The sequence below is a fragment of the Bubalus kerabau genome, chromosome 5 (genome assembly GCF_029407905.1).
Source record: "Bubalus kerabau isolate K-KA32 ecotype Philippines breed swamp buffalo chromosome 5, PCC_UOA_SB_1v2, whole genome shotgun sequence".
In the NCBI taxonomy this organism is placed as follows: Eukaryota; Metazoa; Chordata; class Mammalia; order Artiodactyla; family Bovidae; genus Bubalus; species Bubalus kerabau.
In genome coordinates this window covers 135,723,787-135,746,534 of record NC_073628.1, presented here as the reverse complement: position 1 = coordinate 135,746,534, position 22,748 = coordinate 135,723,787, and the positions used below count along the sequence as shown (strand labels likewise).

The following is a 22,748-nucleotide window of genomic DNA, read 5'->3' as shown; positions in this document are numbered from 1 at the left end:
CCAGGTGGTGGGGCAGGAGGTTGGGACATCCCAAGGTGGTCCAGCCAGGATTGGAGCCCAGCCTTCAGAGGTCACGCTCTAGGCCGTCCCAGCCGTGACCTCACTGCAGAGTTGTGCGGGACGTTCCAGGTCCTGGGCACCCCGGGAGGCTGGACAGCTCTGAGACGGCCAGTGAGGTGGAGCCTGGCTTGGGGAGGGTTAGGGAGGGAGAGGCTGGAGCAGTGAGGTCACTGAGGAAGCCGGCGGGGAGGAGGGACCGAAAACCCGAGGGGTCTGGACTCAGTTTCTTTGGGGGGAGGGAGGAACCTGGGGATTCTGGGATGGGACTTGTCTCCAGGCAGGGGGTTCAGCCCATTTTAGTGGAGGGTCAGATTCAGCAGAGGCCGGGCAGCTCGGGCCCCCAGACCACTCCCACTCTAGAAGGGACATCAGGGGTTCTCAGGTGTTTGCACCCATGAGTACGGAGTAGGCACGGCCTGGCTTCCCGGTTTCCTGTTCTGGCCAAGAGCACGGGGCCCTGTGTTATCCACCTCCAGAGAGTTATACTCAGTGAACCAATTTTTATTCAGCACCGAGTACATGTCAGGCTCTGCTCTAGACACTTGGGTACATCCGGGGACAAAACAGGCACAAACATTGCCCTGTGGGGCCTCTGTGGCCACGGAGCTGTGCAGTGTTCACATCCAGGGACAGAGCAGGCACAGACTTTGCCCTGTGGGGCTTCTGTGGCCACGGAGCTGTGCAGTGCTCAGCCTGTGCAACTGCACATGAGCTGCACTTAGGCCCCGTGGTGAAGCCCCAGCTCTGGAGTGTGTGAACATCCCAGCAAGCAAGGGCAGGGCTCTGGTTTTGGGAAGCCCCCTGAGAACACGAGCAGCGGCCGTCTTCAGTGTGGGGAAGGATGGTGGGAGGGAAGGTGCTCACTGCCCACCGTGGTCTTTCTGGAGGCTGCAGCCTGGTCCCTGTGTTCTGTGCCTGCCCGTCCTGGACTCAGCTCCTCCCAGCATGGCTTTGAGATCCAACCTCTGGCCTCAGATGAATTGGTGCTCATTCCTCTGCAGGCTGTGGATGGATCTCAAGGGTGAGGGTGCTTACTGAGGGGAGGTGGGCCAGGTCACTTGCGGTCTCTCCAGACCAGACTGCTCTGTCCAACCTTGGGACAGTTTTCCAGGGAGCAGGGGGACAGATAGGAATCCCAGCTGGGGTGGGGGCTGTTTGGTAGATCCTCACCACCATCCATCCTTATGTGACTGGCGAAAAGACCTCGCCTCCGGGGTTGTCCTGAAGACTGAGCTTCACAGGGCTTTGCCCCTCCCGCCCCTCCCGCACCCCAGCAAAGATAGGCAGGTCCTCTTCCCAGCTTCTGGGGAGGCCGGGCTGATAAAGAGCCCTCCCAGCCAACGACGGGCAAGGCTTCAGTCCCTCCCTGGGCACCACTGAATGGGCAGAAATGGGTATAGAGCATCTGCTGCCCACAGCTCCCCACCCCCCATGAAAGGATTAGGGTCCCCGCTGAGAGACTCCCCACGAGAAGACAGCCTGCAGCCCACCCAGAAGGAGCTCTGGGAGACGCCATGGAGAGTGAGGGGATCTGGACACAGTGACCAGGAGGGTTAAGGGCTGAGAACCACCCCGGGTCGTAACATTCATTCCCTGCTCATCCTTCAAGGAGCAAGAGGAATCCAAACTCTGCCTTCCTGGGTCTCCAGAGGTGCGTCCAGGAGCTTCAGAGCGAGCTGAAGATGGCTGCAGCGTCAGGGCAGAGGGCGGGCGGGTGCAGGGCCACCCCAGGCCTGGGGCTGTCCCTGCCCCGAGAACCGGCTCTGGGGACAGAAGGATTGAGGTCACAGTGGGAGGGACCTCCAGCTGGAGGGGCTCGGCCCCAGGGTGGAGCCGTTCCATAGTCCAGCCAGGAGCTGCACCCCATGAGCTTGCCGCATGCTTCCTCCCTGGGAAGCTGGGCCTCCGCGGAGCTGAAAGGGTGGGGGTACAGGACAGAAGCATCTGGGATGAGATCAGGCTTACGTGGGAAGGCCGAGTCCCTGGCCCCTCTCCTGTGGGTATTCCGGGCTTTCGCAGGGCGGTTTGTCAGTGCCAAGGGGTTGCACCATTCATTGAGATAGGAGCCCCACTGCACTATTCTGTTACATTTAACACCTCGTTTAAAACCTAACAGAGCTCTGGTAAAGCACAGAGGTGCCACCTGAGAAGCATGGGAGGGGAGTGTCCCTCCAGATGGGAAGAGGCGGGCTTGTTAGCTCAGCCGGAACCTCAGGAACCTCAGGTCGGTGGAGGCTTCTCCTTTCTGTTGAGGCTGGCTTCAGTTTTTTGGCATCAAGGACCTCTTTCAGAACCTGATGGACCCTACGATATGTCTCTCAGAGAGATGAACGTGTTCACAGCACAAAACTTGGGCATCTGATGGTTGGTTTATGGACTTTCTGTATCCAGTTGGTGAGCACTGACTTACAGATTCTGCTCTGTTGGCAGTGAGGTCATCACAGGGCTGCCAGACCACCTGGGTTTGGCCCGGTGTTTCCTTCATCTGGCTTTTGGGTTTCGTGGCCCACAGCGAGGTAATAGGGTTCCGTGTAAGAGCACCAGTTCCACCATAAAGCAGAAAACTGAGTAAAGTCATCTTTGAGGTTCTTCTGAGCGTTGTGGTTCAGTGGCCTTAGAATAGCCAGCCCTGAGTGGGCGGGTCACAGAGGACACGCCCACACGTGTGGTTCATGGGTCTCCATCCCACACGACCGCACACAGCCAGCAGACGCCGCCTGCCCCATCTCCTACCTGGAGTTCCTGCCACCAGCGCACCCCGCCCCACCCCTGCAGCCTGCAGTTGCTATGACAACCGATGGCTGGTCCTGGTCTCAGGATGCTGTACCTGGGCCTCATGGAGCTCCTCTGGGGCCCAGTATGCAATGCACATCCCAGCAGGTGTGTGGGGGACGGTTGCCATGGGCAACACAGAAGCCGAGCCTACCTGGGAGACATCACCTTCTTACCCTGGTCTCTGTGTCAGCTGGGAGCTGGCCTCTGACTTCACCAAGTCCAGTTTCAGACTGAGTCCTGGATCAGGTGCTTCTTCCCGCCTCTCCAGCTGGAAGCCCACCCCCACTCCCAGTGGACCTCTTCCTGACCAGCCAAAGTGCAGAGAAGGTAGACATTCTCTTAAGGCCACACAGCGAGTCCTGAAGAGAACCCAGGGCGCCCAGCACTTGAGAATAGGGAAGCCCCCAAGGGTCCTGGATGGTTAGGGCTGCCAGGCCCCCCGGAATTGACCAGGACCCCAGGACAGAGGTCCTGCGGCTGAGCCATGAAGGGACCTCGGTGCTGGGCATGGAGGAGGAGACCTCCACCCCACCCCAACCCGGGGTTCTGCAGGCCAGGCCAAGTGTGACTGCCGGCCTGGATCTGGCAGACCCTAGGCGGGCGGGATGGGCGTCCAGGCCCCAGGGGGCACCTGGACAGGTAGGAGGGGTGGGGCCTCCTTCCTGATGCCCATACCCCCCGGCGGGACCCTGGCCTCCTACCCCACCAGGACCCTGAGTTTCCTGCTACGGGGCTCCACACTTGTTGGGATCACATGCGGTTGTTCAGTAAGTCCCCAAAACAGCAGAACTGGTGGGCAGACGTGAGTGCCCAGCCTGTGTTCCAATCCTGCCCCCCGCAGCAGCCTGCAGGGTGGTCCTGGTTAAGCGTGTTTCTCTGTAAAACAAAGACAATGACAGCGGCGGATTCAGAGGGTTTGACGGAACGTGCCCACCACGTGTCTCAGGGGTCCCTGGCAACAGCAGGTGCCTAGTGGCAGTGAGACCCCTGGCCCGTGGCTCACAGGCACCCACGGCCCTTGCTGACCGCCACGGAGGAGAGGCGCAGGCGGCCCAGGCAGCTTCAACAGCAGAAGTGTATTTCTCATGGGTCTGGAGGCTGGGAAGTCCAAGGTCAGGGTGCTGGCCATTTCAGTTCCTGGTGGGAGCTCTCATCTTGGGGACAACCGTCTTCTTGCTGTGTCCACACACAGCTCAGAGGAAGCAAGCACCCTGGTGCCTCTACTTATAAGACACAAGGGACCCGCCCTTGTGACCTAATGACCCAAACGTACTATCTTCAAGCACGTCACACTGGGGATCAGTTTCAGTCTGTGAATTTGGGGGGACGTCAACACACAGTCTATAATGGGCTTACAATTTAGCTGGAGGGAAAGGACCTCTCTGCCTTGGATATGACTGGGCAGGATTTGTCTACTCGCCCCCTGACTGTAACAGGTAGAGAGAAAAGTTCAAGATCAGTGTGGGATGTAGTCAGAGAAGGCGGCCCTGAGGCTGGGCCTTGAAGGGTGAATTGGAGTTGAATTCATATACGAGAAGGCATTGGGAAGAAGGGCAGATATAGGTGGGATTCAGCCTGGACCAGAGGGTGGGTAGGAGAGCATCAGAGGCAAGCTCCGAGTCTGCCTGTTGGCTGGCACTGCCCTCCACGGTGGTCGATAACCAGGGTCGGCGAGGGGGACAGTCCTTCCCTGGGAGGCCATCGGGTCACTGAGTCAGAGCTGCTCACTTCTGCCCACTGTCGTGGGGTTCTGGCTTTATGCGGAGGTCCTGGGTGTCTGCTCAGAGGAGGAGGGGAGCCCCGGTGTCTGGCTGTGCACGCCAGGCGCCCCCATCAAGGAGCGGAGGGCCCCGGGGTCAGGACACCCGGCGAGCATTCGGCAGACAGAGCCAGAGGCAGCAGCCCAGCCTCAAGTCACCTTCCCTCCCAGGTCAGCAGCCCTTTGGCTACGGTCCCCATCCTGGAGGCCTGCATACCCTGAGCAGCCAGCCCCTGAGGTGGGGGCCTACACCTTCCCAGCCCAGGAGAGCCTGGCCCTCCAGGGTGGCTCCCGCCTCAGCCCTGGGCCCTGGGGCCTCCCTGGCCCGGCCCCCACATCACACGATGGCAGGCTCACCCCACCGTCAGCGTGCTGGCCCAGGATGGGTGCTTTACCAGGAACAGGGGCACCCATCCTCCAGCAGTCCTCCCCGAGACGCCGGGCCGGAGGTACAAGGGATCGCGGCCCCGGCTCTACCCCTGACGTTCCGTTTCCTGGGCCCCATCTTCCCCAACACAGGCAGACGGCAAACCTCTCTTCTGGGCCCCCACCTGTGACCTTGAGCCCATGAGCAAACCCCCAACCCAAAAGTTCAGGGAGCCCCCGGGCCAGGGAGGCTGAGCCAGGGCCCCGCAGAGTCCACAGAAATGTCTCAGGCCCTGGAAAGCTGAGGATGGGAGGAAGCGAGTGGGTCAGTCTGGGAGGGCTTCCTGGATGAGGTGTGAGCCAGCTGGGGCTCCCATGCTGGATCACTGCGTCCACCGGCTGCTTTTCTCCTCTAGTAGGAAGCAGTCCACCCACCCTGGAGGGCGGGACTGCCCGGTGCAGGAGGGGATGTGAGGATTTCTTGCCCACTTGTGCCAGAGGCCCCTGAGGTATGCAGTGCAGAGATGGGGAAGGAGAAGGTCTCAGCTGTGACCCATCCCGAGGTCACAAGGATGGGAGCTTCCCGCAGGGGCAGGGAGAGGGACTGCTGGCTCTCTGGGCCCAGGGCTGCAGGGACCGGAGGGAAGGTGTGGCTGGGAGCCGTCCCGGGGCCTGGCTGCCATTCCTGCCCAGCTGCGCTGTCTCAGCACGGGCACCAGAGGTCACCGCTGTTGGCAGCCGCACGCATCTGTTCTGAGTCACGCACCCGTTCACTCCGCCTCTAGTCATTCTCCAAGTATTCCCGAGAGCCTGCTGTGCGCAAAGGGCGGTGGTGGGTTCTGGGAAAAGATCATGGTCGGTAGACCAGCCGAGGGTGGATCCTCGGGAATCACAGACTGGTGGATGAAGCCTGCTGACAGGATGCCGGGAAATTATCACATCAGCTGCAGAAAAGCGCGTGGGGAGTCAGGAGAGGCGTGCAGAGGAGGGCCCATGGCCGCAGGAAGGGCTGGGAAACAGAGGGCCTAGTCGTCTCTCCCAAGGGCTTCCTGACCTTGACTCACGGCAGCCCTGAGCCCAGAGCCACGCAGGCTGCAGTCCCCGGAGTGGTCTAGGCCCCCTCTCTTTCACAGGCCCGCTTCTGCTCCAGCGGCAAATCCCTACACCTTCAGTGCGTGCCCAGAGTTAGCCACTCCTCCCCGCTGCCAAGGCACCCGCCTGCCCCGAGCCACCATCTTCCCTCCCCTCAATTTTTGCAGCCCTGTCTGCCAGGAGCCCGGCCCAGAAGCCATGGGACCCTCCCCAGGGGAGCTGCCCGTGCCGGTCCTCTGCCCCAAGCCTGCCGGGGCTCCCACCCCACTGAGCCAAGGCCGAGTGGTGACCACCGTGGCTTCCCTCATGTCCTGACCCTGACCCTGACCCTGTCCTCCTCTCCAGAAGACATGTATCTGATCCCGCTATTCTCCAGACACGCCAGGCACACCCTGCCCCTGGGCCTTTGCATGGGCTATTGCCACTGCCTGGAAAAGTCTTCCCCAGACGCCCAGAGACCGAGCCCTCTCTTTGGAGCTTTCCTCAAACGTGCCTCCTCAGCACAGCCTCCCTGGGTCACCCAGCCACACACTCGCCTCCTGCCCTCAGCTGCTTCACGCTCCCCATCCCGGATCTGTTCCTTCTCCTCAGCGCTTCTCAGTAGCTAGGCTCCCGCCTGTCGCCTGTTCCTCCTGTTTGACTGGACATCCCAGGAGGACACATTTCCATATGCGCGTCCCTGGTGCATCCCAGTGCCTGCCAGGGCAGGTTTCGGAGGCGCTGGGCGGGCGTGAGGGGCAGGGGCTGGCTGTCCGTCCACAGACGAGACTGCGCTCTGCCGCCTGCGTGGCCTGCAGCCTGCCCACGGGTGTGCTCTGGACACTCAGAAAGTCCCTGCTGAGGGGAGAGGTCATGGGGCGGGGTGACGCACAGAGACAAGGGCAGAAGGACGAGGGCTCAGTGGCTGCAGGGCTTTCCACAGAGGCGGGGAGTTGGGAGGGGATGAGCTCAGCACAGGGGCCAGCAGGGCCCCCTAAAAGGCAGGACTGGCCCCCCAGGTCCCAATCGTGGGTGCAGGAATCAAGAGAACGCCCCCTCTGCTTGGCCCTCAGCCCTCGAGGAGCCGAGTGTGGACTCACCTGCCCACACCCCTACCTGAGTCCCTCTTCTCCCAAGGTCACCCTTCAAGGTCAGTCGGGTGGGGTATCCTAGCCCCCTTCCCAGCAGAGGCCCTCTCTCAGACGGAGGGGCAGGGCCTGTGGTTTCCGGTCACTGGTGGGGGACGGAGCGTCACACCGTGTGCCTGTCCCTGGCCGGGGGCCCCGTGTCTCTATTCTTCAAATTGCTCAACAGTATCGGTCAGCAGATGCGGTCAGCCCACTCTCCCCACCCCCACTGCAGAGACTGCCGTGTCTTGGCAGAGAGGATGGTGAGGATGAGCAGTCTGGGGGCCTGGAGACGGGGTGCCATCATGATTGCAAATCAGCCTCCTTCCCACATCCCCTCTGGAGCCTGCACAGGGCCCAGTCCCCTCCACAGGCCACCACGCCTTCCGCACCCACTCCCCGCCCAGCTGGGCCTCCGCCTCCCCGCACAGCCCCTCTCCTTGGCCCCGCCCGGCCATTGGTCCTGTCGAGGGCCCCGGGCTGGAGCTGGCGTGCGTGACAGGGCAGGAGCCTCTCTTTTTAGGAACCACTCTGCATGTATTGGCTTTATCGACTGATGCTGGAATGGCTGTTGCCACGGCAGCGAGCGCTCCCACTGCAGTGGAGGATAGTGGGAAATTCAGGGGCTGTGAAAGGAATAGAGAGAGCGGAGGGAGGGAGCGTCTGTAAGTTCCAGGACGATGGTTTAAAGGGACCTCCCCACAGCCGTGGCGAGACCCTTCAGAGAGGGACAGGGGAAGGGGGGCAGGCAGACAGACAGGACTGGCCCCCTGGACTCAGCACTGAATTGGCCCAGGAGACGATGCGGAAGTGTCTTCCGTCTTGTAGATTGACAGGTGGTGCTTCACGCAGAGGGAGGGGGAGGCGGGCTCGTGTGTCCTTTCTGGAAAATACTCTCTTCTGGAAGAAGGTGAGATTTCAGGAGCCGATTATTGAGGGAAGGGAATGGACTTGGGGTCCGGGGCATATGACGCCCCTTGAGAGGAGACACAGGGGAATAAAGACAGGGGCCGGGACCAGGCGGAAACCCAGGAACCAGTGAGCGAGTGAGGGCAGCCGCGAGGAAGGGGCTCAGGCCTGGGCAGGGGGCACCAAGATCAGGAGGGCAGCGGGCAGAGCAACAGCCAGAGTGGGGCCAGAGCAGCTCCCGAGACCAGGTGGGGAGGAGGGGACTGACACAGGGTGCAGAAACGCTGGCCGAACCGACCAGAAGGCAGCAGGGCCTCGGTCCACAATGGCACCCCGGCTGGGACGGGCCACGGCGCCAACCTGGCAGCGGGGCGGACAGCCCACCCCCATCTGCCTCGGAGGAGAAGGCGTCCGTGTGCGCCAACACAGTCCCCTGGGGCAGCATGGAACAGTGTCCCCTGATTCTCGAGCTGCTGGTTTTGGGGACGGTGAGACCCCCTCATGACTGAATTCACTGTGTTGTGTGCAGGCTAGAGAAGACCTCTGGGTGAGGCTGGGGACTTGGGAGGCTGTTGTGATTTCAGGAAAAGTGGCTCATGTCAGGGAACGGCGGGCTTGTCACCCAGACCTTTGGTGCCGACGGTGGCACTGGATCCCATCCTCCAGCTGGGAGGGTCTGGTCTTGAGCACACGTGTCTCCCGTGTGCCCGGGGGGTAAGACCTTCTGACCAGCCTCCTCTGCGCAGGCCCGTAGGCCTGTCTGCGCGGTGCCCTCTGCGGAGGGACCATCTAGTGAACTCGCACCCGCTCTGCCCCCCACCCCGCTGCTGGCCACCCCCACCTCCGGCTCCCTGCCCCCCTGGTCTGAACCCTTCCCTACTTATGCTGATCCTACTCCAGGAAGCTTCCGAGAGTTCCTTCATGCGTCCTCCCACCTGTCACACCCGCTCACATGTATGGGGGACGGCCCAAGTATGTGCTGGAGTTTGGAGTCACAGCAGCAGGGTGACGGGGGGTCTGCCCCTAGGTTCAGAGCCCCCTCAGTCCTCCTGGAAAGAGCACTGTGCACCTCTGTCCGCCTGCACAGGACACGCCGCTGGGCCTGGGTGCTGTTTCCCAGGAAAGGGAGCAGCCTAGTCCGAGTCCCATTCGTTATTCTGCGGGTTCTGCCAACACTGAGCTCCCGAGGCCCGCACTGCCACCTTTCTCTGTTTCTCCAAGGCCCAGTCAAGGGTCCATGTCTCTCAGCAAATGCCCTTCTGCCTGAGCCGTCTGTGCTCAGTCTGTGGCCAGCACATCCACACCGCCACAGGCCTTGGACCTGCAGGCTTTACGTGTCTCGGTCAGGCCCCGGGACCCTGCCAGCACCCAGGAGCCATGCATGGAGCAGGCCCGGAGCCCCACACCCGGGCCTCCAAACCCATGTCACCATCTGCTCCACCAAGGTGCTGGGAGACAAGCTCCGTCTGAGCATGGGAGCCAGCTGGGTGGTGGGGGACAAACAGGTACACAAATGCCTTGCACAGGCAGGCCGTGCCCCGAGCTGAGCTGAGCGACCGAGGGCCAGGAAAGGGGGGGCAGCAGGAGCCTCAGAGTCTGGGGGTGCCTGGGGCTGCAGAGATGGAGGGTGGGGATGGGGTGGCTCCCAGGGCTCCCCCCCTTTCTCCCGTCCCTCTCTCTCCTGCCTGAGGACTGTTTGCTCAGGCAACTTGGTCCTGACCGGGGAGGCCAGGGAGCATGGGCAGTGTCGCGTCTCCTGAGGGCCAGGAGTGTCCAGTCCTCCCTGGGGCCAGCCCTGTCAGCCTTCAGTCTCCATCCCTGCACACCACCCTCTTCCCGGGGTGGGTGGGGCTGGCTAGGGAAACATCTTTTTATTGGCTTTGCAGCCCCCACCACTGCTCGGGCAGGCGAGAGAGAGTCTAGGGCCTATCCGTCCTGATGCCCTGGGTTTGATGGAGCTCTTCCAGGTCCAGTTCCTTTGACTCTGAGGCCGGTACTATAGTCCCGGGAGAGAAGCCAGAGATCCAGGGGCTGCAGTGCAGTGACTTTGACAAGGTCACGCAGTCAGACACCAAGATCAGCCCCTTTCTCCACCGGAGGCCCTTCCCCAGTCCACGAGGCCAGTCTCTCCAAGCGGCCCCCGGCCCCGTCCTCCGGAGGCGTCCCCACCTCAGGAGGGCAGCCTTGAGCCTCGCAAAGGACGGGAGGTGGGGCGGGAGCGCCCCCAGACGTGGGGGCGGGGAGCCGGCGCCCCGACATGGCTTCTCCACCCCTCCCAGCGTCTCCCCCAGGCCCGCTCAGCCCACTGTCCCTCCGAGTCCCGAGCTGCTAAGCCTCAGCCCCCTTTACCTGCACCCCCCTCCCCCACCGCCTCAGCAGACCCTCCCACCGCCCCCGCCCCCCGGGCGCGGCAGGGGACCATCCGTGCCCCAGATCCTGCCCGCTCTGCGCCGAAAGCGAGGAGAAAACCGGGTCGAATCCCTCATCCCCACACCCCTCCGCCCCTGGATCTCGGCTGCAGACACCACCCCCTCCAGAGCCAGAAATAGATTCTCGCGCCCAGCTCCGCGCGCGCGCACAGCCCTCCCCTCCGCCGCCCTCCCCCTCCTTCCTGCGCCCCGAGTCGCAGCCCGCAGCCTCCGCTCCCGCTGGCGGGCGGCTCACGGCCCGCGGGACCCACCGGCCGGGCGGGCAGGGGCCCGGGATCCGCGCCGGGCATCCCGAGCGCCGGCGAGCTTCTGGGCGTGTGTTCCTCTTTGATCGATTCAAAATTTTAATTTGTCTTTCCCCCGCCCCGCCCCTTCCCCCCGACCCCGCCCCATCGCTCCCCGGCTTCTTCCCTTCCCCGCCGCCTGCCTCGCGTTTCTTCCCCCGCGCCTCGGCTCCCTCCCCCTTCCTCCCCCTTCCTCCGCGGTTTCTTCCGTCCTTTCCCTCCCCCTCCCCGCCCCTCCCCCGCCCCCCCTCCGCCCCCGGTGCCTGCAGACGCCCGGATCGTCCATGCGCTCCTCGCGGGCAGAATGCTGGGCGGCAGCGTCAAGAGCGCGCAGCCCGAGGTGGAGCTGAGCGGCGGCGGCGGCGAGGGCGCGGACGAGCCTCGGGGCGCGGGACGGAAGGCGGCGGCGGACAGCAGAGCCATGCTGCCCAAGCGCGCCAAGGCGCCCGGCGGCGGCGGTACGGCCAAGGCCGGCGCGGCGGAGCTCAAGGTCTTCAAGTCCGGCAGCGTGGACGGCCGAGTCCCCGGCGGGCCGCCCGCCTCCAACCTGCGCAAGCAGAAGTCACTCACCAACCTCTCGTTCCTTACGGACTCGGAGAAGAAGATGCAGCTGTATGAGCCCGAGTGGAGCGACGACATGGCCAAGGCGCCCAAGGGCTCGGGCAAGGGCGGCCCCAAGGGCCGCGAGGCTCCGCTGATGTCCAAGACGTTGTCCAAGTCCGAGCACTCGCTCTTCCAGGCCAAGGGCGGCCCGGCGGGCGGCGCCAAGACCCCTCTGGCCCCGCTCGCGCCCAGCCTGGGGAAGCCAAGCCGGATCCCGCGCGGCCCCTACGCCGAGGTCAAGCCGCTCAGCAAAGCTCCCGAGGCGGCCGTGAGCGACGACGCCAAGTCGGACGACGAGCTGCTCTCCAGCAAGGCCAAGGCGCAGAAGGGCTCCGGGCCCGCGCCCCCTGCCAAGGGCCAGGAGGAGCGCGCCTTCCTCAAGGTGGACCCCGAGCTCGTGGTGACCGTGCTGGGAGACCTGGAGCAGCTGCTCTTCAGCCAGGTGCTGGGTGAGTCCGCGTCCCGCCCCTCCCCTGTCGTTCCCTTTGCGCTGCCGGGGAAGGTCGGGGAGAGGCCTCAGTCCGCTGCCCCCTCCCCGCTGCGGGGCTCTGCGGATCCCGGGCGGGCTGCGCCCAGACACTGCGCCTAGATGTGCCTGACTGGCCCATCCCCGGGTGCATGTGGCCGAAGTGCGCCTCGGTAGGTATGGATGTCCCCTGGCCGGAGCCCCAGCTCGGCGCTGGCCTGTCAGAGGTGAGATTGGACAATGAGGTGCCGGCCTTAGCTTCTCAGAGATAGGGCCCATCAGCTTCCTGGAATCTTAAAGCTTAGCGTCCTCATCTGGCAAAATCTGGGGGCTGGTGGAGACCACAGCTGCGTCGTGGTCTGTTCTGGGCTGGAGCGCATCGCCCGGGGAGCGCCGGGTGGGAGCCGGGGTAGAGGCCAGATGTGGGGGGACAGAGGTGAGCGCTTTTCCGCCCCGGAGCAGCGCTGAGGCTCCGCTTCCTCTGTGAATCCCCGGCGGGAGCGCGCGTCGGATTTCTCGGGTGTGGGTGTTTGGCAGGGAGATGCTCCCGGGGTCTGGGGGCCGGCGGGCAGCCAGCTGCGCGCATCTGGACGCGCGACCTGTACCTCGGCCCGGCTGTGGCCCGTACCCCCACCCCACCCCCGGTATTCAGCGCGTGGGGAGAGGTCTGGGGGTCATGCGGAGACTCCCCGCTGACCGGGAGGCCTTATTTTTTCGGCTAACGGGGGCCGGCCGGGCGGGGAGGAGGAACAAAGCTCGTTGGCGGAGGAGGCGCGGAGAGCTGCTCCATTGTTCTCCGACCTGAGGAGCCTGAGCGGCAAACCCGGAGCAGGCCCGGGGCTGCGCCCGCTCTCCCGGGTCGCGGCGCCCTGGGAGGGAGGCAGCCGCGAGGTGCGGGGCAAGGTGGTGCCCCCGGGGGCCGGCGCGGCCGTGCCCGGGAGCACAGCGGCGAGGCCCGGGGCTGGAGGCCGCCCGCGCTCCGCGGACTCGCTGCGGTGGCGGCGGGGATGTGGTCCCCCGGGCCGAGGGACCCGGGTCCCCACGAGCGGCCCGCTCCGCCGGGGGCTGCGGAGGGGCGTATCCGTGCGCGCGCGGGGGCGGGGCCGGCGGCCTGCGGCCCTCGTGACGGACAGGCCGCGGCGGGGCGGGCGGGGGCTCCGCCGGCGGCCGGAGGAGGCCGCGCTGCGAGGACTGGTTGGCCGCGACCTTCCCGGGACCCCGAGGGCCTGCTGGGCTGGGGTGACGGACCCCCGGCAGGGCGGGTTTGGATTCAGGGGCTTGCGGAGGAGGCCGCATACGGGCTCTGCAGTGGGTGGGGTGGGTGGGGACTGGACACCCGCAAAGCCGGAGGCGCGGGGGCCTGAAGGCCTGGCCTCCGCAGGGACCCTTGGGGCGCGGGTGGGGGCGAAAGTCTAAGGGCCACCTCATACCCCACCCCGTGCCGAGCGCAAAGAAGCCCGCAAAGAGCTTACAGTCTAAAGGGGCGACACGGATGATCAAGGAGAAAAGCAAGTAATTCCAGGCCAAATGGAGGGCTGTGGAGAAAATGGGGGTGCAGGAGAGGGCCTGGGAGGTGAAGACCTGCCTCAGCCCCTCGGAAAAGGGGCTGTTGAATCGTGACTGAGCCAGAAGAGGCGTGGGGCTGAGGGGTGTCGGGCTGAGGTGGGTGGGACAGAACAGGGGAAGGTGTGGCCTGTCTGGGGGAGGGAAGGGACAGGCGATCAGAGGGCAAGCCCCCCTTTCAAGGTCAGGGCTCCCCAGGCCTGCAAGTCCCCAAACTGCCCAGGACCAGGCTGCCTGACCGAGGCCCTTCTCGAGAGACAGTGACCACAGAGACCCTGACAGACAGTCCTGGAGCTGGCGGGGGAGGGGCTGGGGGAGAGAGCCAGGGCTGAGCTGCAGCCCCTCACACCCCTGAGCACCTGCTTGTCTCAGAGAGGAGAGAGATCGAGAGATGGAGGGTCAGACCCTGGCCCGGGGTGCGGGAGCCTCTTGGAGTCACCCTGAGCCCGTGGTGGGAGACAGAATCTGCGGATCCCTGAGTCGCAGGTCTGCATAGGGGGCCTGATGGAAGAAAGGGGGTCAGCAGGTGAAGAGGGGCCTGACCAGACCGGTCACGGCAGAGCTGGTGGGAGAGAGTGGACAGTGGGGCAAACGTCCTGGACTGACCACAGGTGGGGTTGATGAGTGGACAGCCCCAGGAGAGCAGGGCATTGAAGAGGGGGTGGGGGGCGTTGGAGGAGCAGGTGACCCCAGGCAGAGCCTCTGTTGTGAGTGGGGTGGGGGGGCCCCAGAGCCCACGGAGGTGCCTGGGTTGTCAGGCGCCTCCAGGTGGTGGTGAGAGACACAGGTTCCACACCTGTGAGCTCAGCATTGGGACACGCCCACCCTGGGACCATCCCAGACCCCGGGAGCTGCCCAGCCAGTTCCTGGGGAGACAGGGAGGCAGCCCCACATGAGAGCCTTTCTGGAACGAAAGGGAATGAAAGCTGATCACGGCTTCCCAGAAGTCAGCTGGGGCCCAGATGGTCTGGGCGGGCGCCCTGCCCTTCCCTTGCTCTGGGAGCTGCCAAAGAACGAGGGTCCCACTGGGAAGGCCTGGAAACTTGGAAGGCCGGGGGATGAGCGTCCGGAGGAAAGGGGCCCATCGTAGGGCTCAGATGCCGTTGGGCCCTGGTGGGCAGTCCACCGAAGGCTCCTCCAGGGTCCACACCTCCCAGGTGAAGGTCACAGCCGGCCTGGGGCGGGGCCGCCGGGAGTCTGCAATCTGCTGCCCTGCGCAGACGTCCTGAGCTGCTCCGGGGCCTCCTCTGCACCTCAGGTTCCCCACTTGGGAAGGGTGCTACCCTAAGGGTCAGGACCGGGGAGGGGTGCAGATTGAGGCGAGCAGACCTTGACGATGCCCCCCCAAGCCTGAGAGCGGGTGCTGAGAGCAGTGCACACGCTGTCCCATCCTGACCTTGACTCCCTTGGAGGCACCCCCTGCTCAGCCCTCCAGGTGGTGGGCCGGTCAGGTGCAGAGGAACCCAGGCGGCTGGGGTTCTTGCTCCCACCTCCTCCGAAGGCGTCTGGACCCACGTGAGGGGTTGCCATGACAACAGCTAGGCCCTTGGAGGCAGGGGAAGGAAGTCAGGAAATTATCTGTCTCTAAGCCAGTGGGTTGGTGTGGGGTGTTTCAGGGGGCAGGGCTTACTCTAGAGGCTGCATTCAGGGATTCGGGAATAGAGGAAGAGAACCGCCTTCTCCAGCGGAGCTTTTCCTTTTTGTTCAGCACACTGGGCAGGTGGAGAGTTCTGGGGAGTCCTCCCAGTATGTGCGCGAGCTCACCCACACTCGCGTTCCCACGCTCCACACACAGGGCTGCGGTGCTGGAGCCTCCCCAAGGGGGAGAGAGAAGGGGGCCGATGCTCCTGGGCTCGCAGAGCCGCGGGGAGCCCCGCGTGTCAGGGACAGCTGGCAGGACCCTTCCTCTGGGTCCATTCCTCCCAGGGGATGCCCCTGCCCTTTGGGCCTCCCCGCTCCAGCTGCTGCAGGCCCTGCTCTGCGGCTGAGGGGCGCGGATGGGCTGAGGAGGGCTCCTGGCCGCTGCTCTGCCCTGAGGGCGAGCACACGTGGAGGGAAGTGCCCGGAGCTCCTGGCAGAAGACTGGTGGTCAGAGTGTCTCCACCCCCAGGCCCAGGCTCCCCGGGTGGGGGTCCAAAGTGGAGTAGGATCAGGTCGCCTGGAGTCACGGGCTGCTTTCTCGCTGCTGGCCCGTGTCCCCTCCCCAGCTGACGTGCACTGCGGCACAGCTGTCCCGTCCCTGCACCCCCCCTCAGCCACCAGCACCAGAGGCTCTCTCTTCTGCAGACCTCCAGCCTCACCCCGCCCCGGTGCTCCCTCCCCTCACATGCCTGCAGCTCATGGCCTCTTCCATCCGGGGCTGGGAGTGTGCTGTGCGAGGGGGCTCATCCCTGCTGCTCTGCAACCGCTCCCCTCACGGCGGGAGGAAAGAGCCCCGCCTCCCTCCCTGGGACTCGGAGCACACAGTGAAGTTGTGTGGTGGAGCTACCCACCTAAAGCCGAAATTACTCCCTCGTAGCATCGTAGGCAGGTGGGTGTTCTGTTTACACACTCCCGATGACAGAGGGCTCACTACCTCATTTTCCTGGAAAGCACTCGTTGTTAGAAAGGCCGCTGAGCCAATTTTCTGTGTCCGGAGAACCTCCACCGGCGTGGAGGCCACAGACTGTCCCCCGGGTCCTCACGGGTCAGGCCGGCCGCCTCTCAGATACCTGTGCATGTCTCCTCCCGTCTTTTCTCCCTTCCCTGTGTTTTCTTTTGAAGTGAGACTTGCAGAGGAGGGGCCGAGCTGTTCCCCCCGATTCCTGGACCCCCACCTCCTGGTAACATCTGCACCCCAGCACCTGGCCGACCTGGGGTCCATCCCACAGCGTCCCCCTCGTCCCTGTGCCGGCCGGCCAGGGGAAGATAGATGCCATGTGCTTCCCACTTGTGCTGGCCGACCTCCTCCCCCCGCGTCTGTGTTACCCGGGTGTGTTCGATGTCCTCAGGGCCTGCCCTCTCCCACACGGGAAGGCGGGGGGCCAGGCACAGCTCCCTGGCCCCAACGGGCAGGCCCTGCTCTGGCATAGAAGCCCCTGGAAGGCTGGGTCAGCCCTCAGCAGACTCCCACACCTTCCCTCGCTGTGGCTCCTGGGGACCTGGCCCTCAGGGAGAGGGAGCCAGAGCCCCTGGCCCAGCACCGCCTCCTGAGCAGCAGGCACAGGGCCAGGCCGGGAGGACGCTCCAGGGATGGCGTCTGTGCCCAGGCTGTGTCCGGGGTGACCGCATCCTGCATGCCCAGAGGACTGGTGGGCCCGGCTCTGTCTCTGACAGGCACCTGTGCCTCTGGCAGGAGAAGAGGGAGGTTGGGGGCGGTAGGGGAGAGCACGTGCAGGGTCCCCTCCTGCTAAGGCAGGAGAGCGTGGGCTCTGTCGTGGGCGGGCTGCGGGCTCACCCGAGGGCTCTGGCTCCAGCAGCGTCCAGGCTGTAACTGCCAGCGCTGCCTGTTTGCCATACAGCTCTTCTCCAGCGCCGCCCGGCCAGAGCCCTGCTGGGCGCGGCTCGAGCCCTCGTCAGATCTATTTTCAACATCCTGATGATAGGTCCAGGGCTGTGTGGGCTGTACCGCACAGTCTTCTAATCTCAGCGTGGACTGGCTGCCCGGTGCTGGCCCCTGTGCCTCGGGTGTGCAGGCCTGGGGTGTGTGTCTGGGCGCCTAGGTTGTCTGCAGGGGGTCCAGTAGGGGTGCTGCCTTTGGGGGTGATCAGCTGAAAAGTGCTGGTGTTTTCTGGGAGAGCCAGACTGTCAGGTGTGACCCTGGCTTGCGAGGGGAGGTGGTGAGGATTGAGAGTGCAAGCCAGGCAAGTGTGGGGAGGAACCGGTGTCCGGACATGAGCCCCAGGGCGTAGGTGGGGCTGGGAAGCTGGGGGTGCAGAGGGTGGCGGGTCACATGGGACGGTGCACACAAACGCCTGCACACTCAGCCTCCAGCAGCAGCACACAGGCCGAAGGTGTGTGTGTGCACGCCTGCCTGTGGACTGGCCAGGCTTGAAAGGGTCTGAAACACGACCAGATAGACCCCCAGGTAGAGACCGCACTGGGGCTCACTGGTCCCTCTCCCAGAAAAGCCCTGTAAGGCTGCTTCTCCAGCACCCCGGCTTCCTCTGCCCTTGGTGACCTGCTGAGCAGGCCTTCCCTCAGGGGACGCTGGCAGCCCCTTGGGAAGCCTGGCTTCTCTGGGCAGGACTCCTCACCTGACATGGGGCACAGACTCCGACATCTCGGGCTGGGATCTGATCCGCCGTGGGGATCAACAGACCCAGAGAAAGGATGGCCTACTGATGGCCGGTCCCCATGGATCACGTGGGGTGAGAGGTCCTTGTTCCTTAGGGTTAATAGGTCACTCCATGCCCAGTGACCCTGTGCTTACAACTGGGCGAACGCCGACCCTGGACAGTGGGTCATCCTCCTGAGTGCAGGACCAGGGCCTGACCTTGACCTCTCCGGCGCCAGCTGCCAGGAGCCTCAGGAAGCTCCCCTCCCTGCGGGGTGAGCACGACTCCACCGAGCCCAGGGCTGCTGTCAGGCAGCTGCCGGGACGGAGCAGCGCTCCTGTGGTCGTGGCTCATTCGCTCTCCACTGCCCATGTGTGGGTGAGCTGACAGGAGGCCCCTCTAACCCCTGCAGGGAGCAGGCGGGCAGGGCAGCCTGGAGCCCCTCAGCATGCGGGGTGGGTGTGGTGTCCCGGGTGCGAGGGGACACCATGGACGAGCCACCTTGGAAAGAAGGTTGGATCCTGGCAGCGGAGACGAGAGGGACTGGGCTCAGGAGGAGAAGGGGATGGGGGCTTCCTTGGGGCTCCATATGGCTGGGGGAGATGGGAAAGGACGTGGGTGGGCAGGTGGGGGGCTCCCTGCGGCAACCACGACAGGCCCCGGGCAGGCCCTTGGAGGGGGGAGGTTGAGGCTGGCCCCCCACAGGCCCCTGACGGTGTCCCGAGCCTGGCGTCGGTCCAGGAGAGGTTGCTGAGTGGGAACTAGGCGGCCTAGCGCCTCCCGCCTTCCATGCCTGTGTGCCGAGCAAAGGCGCCCTTTGCAGCTCCTGCCGTCTCCGTCTCCGGGGAGGAGGGGGAGCAGCAGCAGCTCCGAGGAGGCCCGAGGGGTCAGTGCTGCACCCCAGCCCCGGGAGAGCCCCGACCCACAGCCCCCGGCAGCGCAGAGCAGGACTGCACGGGGCAACACCAGCACGTGAGCCAGAAGGGATGACAGAGGTGACCTGACGCGAAGCCCCGCCTGCGCAAAGAGACGCCCATATAGGGGTGTAGGGTGGGCCGCCCCTCTTGGCTGCAGCCTACCTGCTGCATCCCGAAGACTTCCTGAAGGAGCTGGAAGTTGGGATAAAGGAATCCGTGAACTCTGGGCGTGAGGAGCCAAGGTATTCCAACCACCCAGCTCTGCTTGGGTGGGGTGGGAGGGCTGGATTGGGGTTCCTTGGCTGGGGGCCCTCGGAGCAGACAGTCCTCAAGGGCCCCGCCTGCTCAGAGGCCCCGATGCAGTGCGGGGTCCCGGGGATGGTAAGGGGTCTCGTCTCCACTGCAGCTCTTCCCCACCCTCTGTCGTTTGGGGGAGCCGCCCAGCTGGTCTGTGTCTGTGCCTCAGGTGCTGCCGTGGGTTCCGCTGTCCCAGGAGCTGGGTGTCTGGCTTTGTCCTGGGGCTTGGACTTCGCAGGAGGCCTAGGATTCAGGGTCACTCGGCAAGTTTAAGCAGAGCTGGACGCGGCCGAGGCCGACTCAGGCCAGTCAGACCCTCCAGCCTCTAGGGTAGGAGCCGCGTCTGCCCCGCGGCTGCAGACAGTCTGGACTGCAGGCTGAGGGCCCCTAGCCCCTGTTGGTGGGAATCCATTCTCTCCAGCCCCCTGCAGATGTCCCTGCCTCCTGTCACTGTCCTGCCCGAGCAGCAGACAGACGGGCGGTCACAGGGCAGCCGTGGCTGCAATAGCCAGAGCTGCTGGCATGTTCCTGGGGAGGGGCTCCTCCGTGGACCGGAAGGTTGTGGCCATAAGAAGGAGGACAGGGCCGGCCGGGAGGAAGCGGGCAGGGCCCCACAGTCAGCCTGGGGTCAGCTGTTCCCCCGGGCCCTGCGCCTGTGGGTCCTGGGCCCATCCGCTGTAGCTGTGGAGAGGGAACACACCCCGTCAGCCTCAGCCTCCCTGGTGGCCAGAGCTGGGTCAGACTTGACCACCCGCCGCTCCTCAGGGAAGGGTGGGCGGGCTGTGGGCTGCTCTGCAGGAACAGCCCCGTCTGCCTCTTGGGGCTCAACTCCTTCTTCTGTCCCTGCATCACTCCCCCTCGGCCAGTATTCCTGATTTTAGATCACTGTGTCTGCAGGATGCGGGAGGGGGGCTGATGGAGCATTAGCTTCGTGGAGGATCCGGAGGGACGTTAGGTTCACGGAGGATCCAGGGGGACGTAGCTCCGCGGAGGATCCGGGGAATGTCGGCTTCTTGGAGGATCCGGGAGGGGGGAGCGTTAGCTTCATGGAGGGTCCGGGGGATGTCGGCTTCTTGGAGGATCCGGGAGGGGGGAGCGTTAGCTTCATGGAGGGTCCGGGGGATGTCGGCTTCATGGAGGATCCGCGGGGGACGTTACCTTCGTCGGGGGTCCACGGGGGACGTAGCTTCGTGGAGGATCCAGGGGGACGTTACCTTCGTCGGGGGTCGCGGGACGCCAGCTTCACGGAAAGCCCAGGTTGCAGTGCCTGTCACTCGCCGGTGGCGCACAGCAGGCGCCGTGCTGAGCGCCGTGTTGATTCATGTAACTTTCGGCCTGGTGAGTTTGGTGCTGCTTTTATCCTCATCTCACCGATGAGGAAGCTGAGCGGCTCAGTAACTTCCCCAGAGCCGCCCAACCAGGAGAGGAGCAGCCTGGGTGCCCTGCCCGGCAGAGGGGCTCGAGCAGCCTCCATACCCGCGACGCGCGCGGGCCTCCGGCAGGCCCTCTGGGCGGCCACCGCACCCTGCCTCTGAGAGGCATGGTCCACTCCGAGGTCTCCCGCGGGAGCCAGGTGGCACAGCCCCTGGGGCCCCTGGTCCCGCTGCCAGGCTGTGGACAGCGTGCGGGGCCTGTGTCCACGCCGCCTCCCCGAGCGCTGGTCCTGGCCGAGCTGTGGCCATGTGAGAGCTGCAGGGGCCGTTCTTGGCTGGAGCCTCGTGTCTGGGGCGCTGCCTGGGGTACAGAAGAGCATGAGCTTGGGGTCGTGCAGAGGGGGCCAGGCGGGGTCCTTACCTGCTGGCTGCCCCTCGCCCTCCCTGAACCCGTCCTGCATGTGTAGGGTGGGGTGAGGGATTAAAGAGAGGTGTGAGCTCAGGGCCTCTGGCATCCCTGGCGCCCACAGAGTCAGTTCTGTTGCCACCTCCCCCGAAGGCCCCGGACCCTGGTTCCTCGTCCTGGTCCTTGATGGTGGCTCCCAGGGGTGGTCGGTGATCCAACAGCATCACTCGTGGGGCGGCGTCAGTTCAGCCCAGGAAGTCTAGTTCAGACTCGGGCTTCTGGAGCCAGCCTGCGGAGGGGACTCAGCACTCGAGGTCTTTCAGGGCTCGGAGCGCCAGTGGGGTTTCCAAGGGGAGGGGCGTCTTCTGCTCGGTGTTCTTCCACACACACCTGGCTCCTCACCTCCTGAAGGCGGACCTGCCCTTGTGCCCTAGTCCACCTGGCAGGACGTGGTGCCCAGGCTCGGGGCTCCTCTGTCCCAGGCTCAGCCCATCTCTCCGTGCGTGGGGGCCTGAGCCTCACGGGACAGAAGGGATGCACAGTCTCCAGAAGTCTGCTTCGCCGTTTTTAAGGTCATTTATCAGCCAAGTGGCTGTTAGACTTTGATAAAAAGAAAATAGCAGAAGCAGCATGAAAAGGCATTGGAGGTCAGCGGGGCGGGGGGCAGAAGGGGCGCCTTATGTTCAGGTTCGTCCCCTTTGCCTAGACTTTGGCTCTGGCCTGGGGCTTGTCCACATCGAGGAGGAGCTGGCAGCACCCTCATTCCTGGGAGGGTGGGGACTCAGGCCAACCCCGAGCTTTGTTCTGCTCTGTTGCCTCTACCCCTCAGGTCCCCTGGGACAGTCCTGCTGGGTTCCCAGGCCCTCCTTCAGCCAATGACCCCTCTGGTGGTCCTCGAAATGTCCTGCAGGACTGAGTCGTGGAGTCTGCCCCGCTGACTGCTTTTCACTCAGCTGGGAGCACGTCTGGGCAGGAATGAGGCTGAGAGGTCCTGGCTCGTCCCTCGTCTCAGAGAACGGGTGACGGGCGATGCTGACCCAGCACTGGGTGCATGCGCCAGCCTGGGGCCCCGGTGTTGGGGCCAGCGGTGAGGGCCACTGGCCTGGTGTTGGGTGTGATGTCCAGTGGGGGATGGGAAGGGGTTTGCCTGATGACACAGCCTGCCTCTGAGCCAGAGCAGCCCCGGCTGGGCAGGGGCTGGATTCCGGCCACTTTCTCACACTCACACAGAGATTAGGTTTCCTGCTGAAATCGAATCTCTGAATCAGAGTCCCCAGCTTCTCAGTGCAAGGTGTCTGCAGCGGCTCTGTGCGTCCCCCTCTCTTGGTAGGTCCTGGGAGGAAGCACACAGAGCACGGTGGTCAGATCCACAGGCTGCGGGCAGACACCCCAAGGTCAGGTCCTGCCTCCGGGTTGCTCGGCCTTGAGGCCAGTCAGCCCTCCTGAGCTTTGGCTTCCTCACCTGTTCAGCAGGTCACATCGCCTTGCAGGCCGCCACCAGGATTAAATGAGATCTTTACTCATCTGAGGCTGCCTCGCTGGCACACATCTGCCCCCCCTCCCTGCAGCTGGGTGGGTCTTGGGGAGGGAGGCCCTGTCCTCGGGGGGCCCCAGGCAGACCTGGCCAGGGCTCTTTGTCGTCAGACCCCTGTGTTCTGGGCCCTTCCTCCTCAGCCTTCGAGAGCCCCCAGCCTCCCCCGACCCGAGCGCCCCTTCTCTCCTTGGTGTGTCCTTGGAGCCTGCCTCCGCTGCTCCATCTCACCCTGGCCGTGCCCCCAGGTGACGCGGTCCTGTTTGTGAGCTCTGGGGGCTTCTCCCCAGGGCGCTCCCTCTGCAGACACCACGGAGCTGTTGACAGGCAGGTTTCCTGCCGCCTTTCGTTTGCATTTGGTGAAAAGACCGAAGCACCCTCCCAGCGGTATTTCTTCCTCCCCACCTCCTGCTTTGCTGAGCTCAGGGCCGCCCGGGTCCGGGTCGGCCTCCTGGGTACCACCCGGGCTCCCTGCGCCTCCAGCATGCTCCCTCCTGCAGCTGGTGGGGGTCCTCCCGCTGGACGTCAAAGGCCTGTGCCGGGGGCTCCCGCCTCA

At 64.6% G+C, this 22,748-nt stretch overlaps 1 protein-coding gene across 2 annotated transcripts in view; it reads left to right on the top strand.

Annotated features, from left to right (window-relative positions):
- NAV1 (neuron navigator 1) overlaps positions 1–22,748 on the top strand; it is a 192,002-nt gene that overhangs the window by 63,156 nt on the left and 106,098 nt on the right. For both annotated transcript variants that reach the window (XM_055583228.1, XM_055583227.1), the window contains exon 4: positions 11,050–11,832. In XM_055583228.1, coding sequence (XP_055439203.1) covers positions 11,050–11,832 — 783 coding nt within the window. The remainder of the gene's footprint in view (positions 1–11,049; positions 11,833–22,748) is intronic.